This window comes from Hirundo rustica, chromosome 1 (genome assembly GCF_015227805.2).
Source record: "Hirundo rustica isolate bHirRus1 chromosome 1, bHirRus1.pri.v3, whole genome shotgun sequence".
NCBI classification, from domain to species: Eukaryota; Metazoa; Chordata; class Aves; order Passeriformes; family Hirundinidae; genus Hirundo; species Hirundo rustica.
This window is the reverse complement of record NC_053450.1, coordinates 132,808,644-132,814,913: the sequence shown is the minus strand read 5'-3', so window position 1 is coordinate 132,814,913 and position 6,270 is coordinate 132,808,644. Positions and strand designations below refer to the sequence as shown.

At 44.5% G+C, this 6,270-nt stretch overlaps 1 protein-coding gene across 1 annotated transcript; it reads left to right on the top strand.

Moving 5' to 3' along the window:
• Positions 1-87: 87 nt before the first annotated feature.
• On the top strand, positions 88-6,266 carry RBM48 (RNA binding motif protein 48). Its single transcript, XM_040076892.1, has 5 exons — positions 88-201; positions 2,006-2,196; positions 2,321-2,466; positions 4,426-4,961; positions 5,958-6,266. Exons 1-5 carry the CDS (start codon positions 88-90, stop codon positions 6,039-6,041), a joined length of 1,071 nt encoding a protein of 356 aa, XP_039932826.1. The 3' UTR covers positions 6,042-6,266.
• The last annotated feature ends 4 nt before the right edge of the window (positions 6,267-6,270 follow it).

The window sequence follows — 6,270 nt, the reverse complement described above, 5'->3', positions numbered from 1 at the left end:
TCCCTGCGGACCGCGGATCCTCCTCCCCGCCGCACGGAGGGAGCCAATGGGGACTGCGCGTGGCGGGACGCGGTGGGCGATGGGAAGATGGCGGCCGGCAGCAGCGGCGGCCCGGGCGCTCCGTGCCGGCACCACGCGCAGCTGGGAGCCTGCGAGTCGCGCGCCAAGTACCGCGAGGGGTGGCGGCCGCGCGCCGTGAAGGTGCCGGGGTGGGCGGGGGGCGGTGTCGGGCGGAACCGCTTCGGGGGAGAGGGCTGGGGGAGCGGCTGGAGCCCCGCGGCTCCCGGGGAGGGAGAGAGGGGGCCCTGGGCCTCGCCTGCTGCGCGGCAGGAGCTTCTCGTTACTGCTGTAGATGTGCGAGATTTGGATATCTCTGTGTGCGCTTAGTGTACAGTGAGCTATAGCGGCACCTTAAAGGGCTAGCGTGAGAAAGTAACCGCTAAGGTTGGAAAAGACCTTTAAGATCATGAAGTCCAACCCGCATCTGTTTCCAGCCTCTTGTCAGGGCGTTGTAGAGAGCGATAAGGTTTCCCCGAACCACCTTTTTTCGCGGCTGAGCCCCGCCCGGCTCGGTGAGCTGCTCCTCATCAGACCCGTGATCCAGCACCGTCAGCAGCTCTGTTGCCCTTCTCTGGAGGTGCTCCGGCGCCTCAGTGTCTTGGAGAGAGGGGCCCTGAACTGAAGCCAGGGTTTGAGATGTGGTCTCACCAGTGCTGGAACAATGGTTACTCCGTGCCCACACACATAAGGGACATCTCTTTCACTATCACCACCCTCCTGTAAGATTTCAAACCCTCTGTATTTCATGAAGTCTCAAAGCTATTAAGTTCTTTTATTCTGCCAAGTGTACATGGTGGGGCAGAGGATAGAGAGCCTTGTGCATCCACAGGGCTCTGGCCAGCACAGGCATCCAGCCATCACTGGGCACTGGAGGATACACACAGGAGAAACAATATGGATGTCCCAAGTGTGGGGAAAACCTTATTTAAATCTCTTCTTCCTGGACAAGAAAGAGGTAGAAGGACAAACCTGCCAAAAAACCCCCAATCACATAGTGAACGCATCAGGTTCCTTCAATCCCTTGTTCCCAAAAGAATGTAGATGGGAGTATCCTGTTGCCACAAGAAAACCTATGTGACCTGCCTGTGGAGACTTTTTTATAGTGGAAGTTTGAGAGTTGGTTTCCACTTTGTCTGGAGTATCTTTTTTTAAGAAATGTATATAACATCTGCGGTCTAAATGTTTGTGTTTTGGGTTGTTTTTTTTGGTTTTTTTTTTTTTTTTTAACCTCAGAATAAATATCCTTTGATCTCACAGATGAGCTGTTTAGCTGACTGTTGCACATAGTGAGCCTTCAAAAAGCTTTGCTTAGAGTCTGTTATGTGACAGCCACTACACAAAGCAGAAGAGAATGGTTGGTTTTTAACCTGCTGGGAGAAGACCTTGTTTCTCTCAGCATCTGGATTTTATCTGTGTGTCTTAAAAATGTAGGCTGTTGGATCACCATGGCAAGGAGACAGCTCTGTACACACAGGATTTGCCCCAGGGAATTGTGGTAATTGTTTTTAACTCCCTGTGTGGAAAAAGCAGTTTTCCTCACTGGCATGACTTCTCTGCCTATGAAGAGGATGGGTTTTTCAGTGGGTTTTTTTTGTATTTTGACAGTACCTCCTATGAACTGATTACTAGTACATCTTGCATGGAAGTTGGCCAGAGACATAGGAGACTTTACTCAGCGACTGGCAGTAGTGCTCTACCTTGTGCAGGAAAGTCTCATTTGTGTTTTACTATGCATGAGAGGCTTGAGTTCAGCTCTTGCTCAGTGATGAAGAGGTCCCAAATAACTATAAGCATACTGCCCTGCAAAACAGAGTACTCAGAGGTTTTCAGCATCCTGAGAGGATTTGGAGAACAACAGAAAACATGGAGAAAATGTCTGCCTGTTGCAATAAAGCAAGAATGGCAATGTTTTTGAATAGTCTTTGTTTTTGTATTTTTTTTTCAGGTTTACACTATCAACTTGGAATCTCGCTATTTACTGATACAAGGAGTTCCTGCATTAGGTGTTATGAAGGAATTAGTTGAACAATTTGCATTATATGGTGCCATTGAGGAATATCATGCTCTAGATGAATATCCAGCAGAGCAATTTACTGAAGTGTATCTTATAAAATTCAAAAAACTGCAATGTGCAAGGTATTGGACAGGGCAATATCTGCCTCTTGCTGTCTTAATCTTTTACACCTTCTGTACTTGCAATGTGTTAAGTTTCTAGAGACTAAAATCCTCAGTTTTGTTGATACACTTTAATTCCCTTCAGGGTGGCCAAGAAAAAAATGGATGAACGAAGTTTCTTTGGTAGTTTGCTGCATGTGTGCTATGCTCCAGAATTTGAAACAGTCCAAGAAACTAGAGAGAAGTTGCAGGACAGAAGAAAGTATATAGCAAAAGCAACAAATCAAAGAGGTTTGTGATAAAATTTCCTGTAGAATCCTGATTAAATTTCCTATAAAATTTTAGTGTTCTGCAGGGCTGGGTGGGGACTTGGCTAAAGTGCCCATTAAAGAAAACACTTTTTACCTACCTCTTTTAAAGGGCTGCAGTGTGTTGGTGCTGGTCAGATGCCAGCCAGATGCCAGGCACCCACCAAAGCTGCTCACTCAGTGTCCTCCACAAACTGGACAGAGGAGAGAAAATGTAACAAATGGTTCATGGGTTGAGATACGGACCAGGAGAGAGATCACTCATCAAATACTATTGAGGGCAAAACAGACTCAACTTAGAGATATAAAGTGAATTTATTACTAACAAAATCAGAGCAAGATAATAAGAAGTAAAATAAGCCCTTATAAACACCTTCCCCCCACCCCTCCCTCCTTCCAGCTCCATCCCCTACCCCAGCAGTGCAAGGGGACAGGGAATGGGGTTATGGTCAGTTCATCACCCGTGGCTTCTCCCGCTGCTCAGGGAGAGGAGGCGTTCCCCTGCTGCACCGTGGGGTTCATCCCACGGGAGACAGTTCTCTGTGAACCTCTCCAAGGTGAGCTCGTCTCAGGAGCACCAGCTCCCTGTGCCCTGCTGCAGCGTGAGTCCCTCCGTGGGGAACGGTCCTGCCCGGACTGCTGCGGTGTGGGTCACTGCTCCACGGCCTGCAGCCCTTCAGGGACAGGCCGCTCCAGCCCGGGAGCACGGCCCCGCTCTCCGGGGCTCTCCCACAGGGCACAGCCTCCTCCCGGGCATCCGCCCGCTCCGGTGTGGGCTCCTCCTCCACGGGCTGTGGGTGGATCCCTGCGTCCCCATGGATCTTGTTGGGCTCGGGGCACAGCTGCTTCACCATGGGCTGCACCACGGCCTGCGGGGGAATCTCGGCTACAGCACCTGGAGCACCTCCTGCCCCTCCTTCTGCACTGACCGTGGTGTCTGCAGGGCTCTTCCTCTCACGTTCTCGCTCTGCTCTTTGGCCGGAGTTGAAATTGCCCAACCACTTTTTTTTTTATTTTCCTTCCTAAGTCTACTACCACAGAGGTGTTACCAACATTTCTAATCAGCCCAGCCTTGGCCAGCAGCACATCCATCCTTGGAGCCACCAGGGATTGGCTCTGCCAGACACTGAGGAAACTTCTGACAGCTTCTCACTGAAGTCACCTATAGCCCCCCTTGCTACAAAAAACTAGGCCATGCACATCCAATACAGATGCACTTTAAGTATGTTTACAGGGAGACATCTCTCAGTATTTAGAGAATTATATCCTTTTCAGAATAAATTTTTGGCTTTAAGACTAAAATAATGAAATGCTTAAGCTTTAATAATTAAGTATTCTCTTCACTTTTTGCTTTCTTTCAAACTGTTACCAGAAATTTAAAACACTGGCAAGAAATCTGGGATCACACTTTCACTTTTCTTCCAGCCTCCTCAGGCATGCCAAAGGGACAGTTTTGGAAGGAAGGTGACTATACCAGAAGCTTCAAAAAAATTTCTCCAGCCCACATCTTTGCACTGGGGGCATGTTAAGAATGGACTGTGTTTACAAAGGCTTCTGTCCTGCAGAGTTCCCAGGCAGCACTGAAGGCTGGGCAAGCTGAGGAATAAGCAAATTGCTGAGCATAAGCTTGTCCTTGTGCTCACATACTTGGGTATCATTATTAATTGTGTTAAGATTTCTAAAGGGAGTAAACCCACTGATTTTTACATCAAAACACCTGGGTTTTTTTCAATGTTACAAACCAGCAAAGGCGCTAGACTGGAAAACTGGTTTGAAAGTTGAATTTGTTATATTTGAAGCTTAAAAAAAATCACAGAAAGGTAGCTGGGAATCAAATATCACTGGTATTGTTTCTGCATTTATAACAAAAGTTTTGTTCTTGGGTGTTAGAACTAATAATGACGTGAAATAGTGAAGGTGCTTCTTTGTCATTGTTTTAAAGATTTCTGTGTGATAAAGAAAATAGAAGGCCCTAAGAAGACAGCCTCAAAGAACTCTGAGCATGACTGTCCATGGAGTACATCAGGATCACATGTAGCCAGTAACTGGGATCCATCCTGCTTTACAAGTTCTCCTGGGGTATCCCACAACACAGCATATCCATCTGGGAATCAAAATCAGAGCCTGTTAACATCTCCGCACTATGGTAACAGTTGTGCTGAAATTTCTGGGAACTTGGGTCAGAACACATCTTTAACTCCAAGTATCCATCCAGAAGGACATACTCCACCAGCTTCCCTAATGCAGCAAAGAATGGTTCCAGCTTACAATGGAATTGACAGGTTTATGCCTCGTGCAACTCACCTGCAAGAACGTAAGAGGAAGAGAGAAGAAGGTAACAAGTTTTCCCTCATTGGAACAAGTGAGGACAATAGTGAAGTTATTATTGGCCCACAGCTACCAGAAATATCTAAAGTGGATATGGATGATGAGTCTTTGAATACTTCAGCTACATTAATTCGAAATAAACTGAAAGAGGTATGGGTTCTTAAAGTTCTGATAGTTCAAACATAGATGCTCGTTATCCATAAAAATAGTGACTCTCTGATTGCTTTATCCAGTATTTACTCATTATCAGTATATCTGCCACTTAAAGCTAGTGCTCTTACTATTTTAACTTTTCCACAATCTAGAATATTGAAGGCAATTCTACTCCAGACCTCTTACACTGCAGTTGAGAAAGTGTAAATGTCAGTGCATGATCTCACATGATTTTTAGTAAACCACTTTTTTTTTCCCCCACATGTGAAGGCACGATAACTTTGCTAAGGTAGTCCTGCTCCAGTGTGCTACTTGGATCTGGTTTCTGAAAAGAAAATAATGGAAATCAGATTTCAGTGCAATTTTGCTCCAACATTTCTTATGCCATTAAAAGCTATACAGAATCACTAATTCCTTGCTGACAAGGCATGTGTAAAGCTATATATCCTTTTATGGGGGCTATTAATCAATTAATCAATTAGCAGGTCAAACATTGCTGATAAAACATTTCCTTTATACTGAGATATGAAAATCCTCCCTTGACTAACTAGATTGATTTGAAAGTGCATATCTTATAAATAAACAGCCTTTATATTAAATACATTTCTAAAATACATGTCAAAATGCACGTTTCTGCTTTCCCTTCGTTTCCTGAAGCATCTGAGTTTATACAGTACCATAAAACATGCTTGACAGCACCTCTGTTAGAAAGAAGGGAGATGGCATATGTACTACTTTATCACTGACTATCTGAAATCAGTTTGTGTAGTTAAATATAAAAATGGTAGTGCTAATTCTAAGTTTCACCTTTCTTGTGTTTAATGCTGCCTTTGGTGTTACTTTTTTCCTCTAGTCAGCAGGAAAATTCAGTACACCTGTGGTGATAATAAATCCCTCCCAGATACTCAAATCTTGGAGATGTGGCCTTACTCTAAAATGAGCATAAAAAAGTAATGTTTACAGGTTACTAAATTTTTTTCCCCTCCAATTTAGGTAGCAGATTCTGCTTCAACATCTGTGGAAAAGCCAGAGAGCAGCTCAGCCAAACCACTTGTAAAGCAGAGAAGAAGAATATAGATACTGCTGGCAGCATCTTCCAACAGTCCTTTTGTAAAGAATATAGTTTAAAATACTTATTTTTTAATGTAAAAAATAAAACTTTCTTTATATTATATTTCCCAGTGATTCCCTTTTAAAAACTGTATCAGTTTGTTACTTGGGATGAAGAAACCAATATACTGTAGTATTGTTGCAGTGTTGTCCTGTGTAACTCGTTACATATTTTATAACTCATGGAAGAACTCTC

Excerpts from the sequence above, each read along its gene's own strand:
- RBM48 (XM_040076892.1), top strand. The coding sequence starts at position 88 with ATGGCGGCCGGCAGCAGCGGCGGCCCGGGCGCTCCGTGCCGGCACCAC. Across the intron at positions 2,467-4,425 it reads AAAAGCAACAAATCAAAGAG|ATTTCTGTGTGATAAAGAAA; the intron begins GTTTGTGATAAA and ends ATTGTTTTAAAG. Across the intron at positions 4,962-5,957 it reads TTCGAAATAAACTGAAAGAG|GTAGCAGATTCTGCTTCAAC; the intron begins GTATGGGTTCTT and ends CCTCCAATTTAG.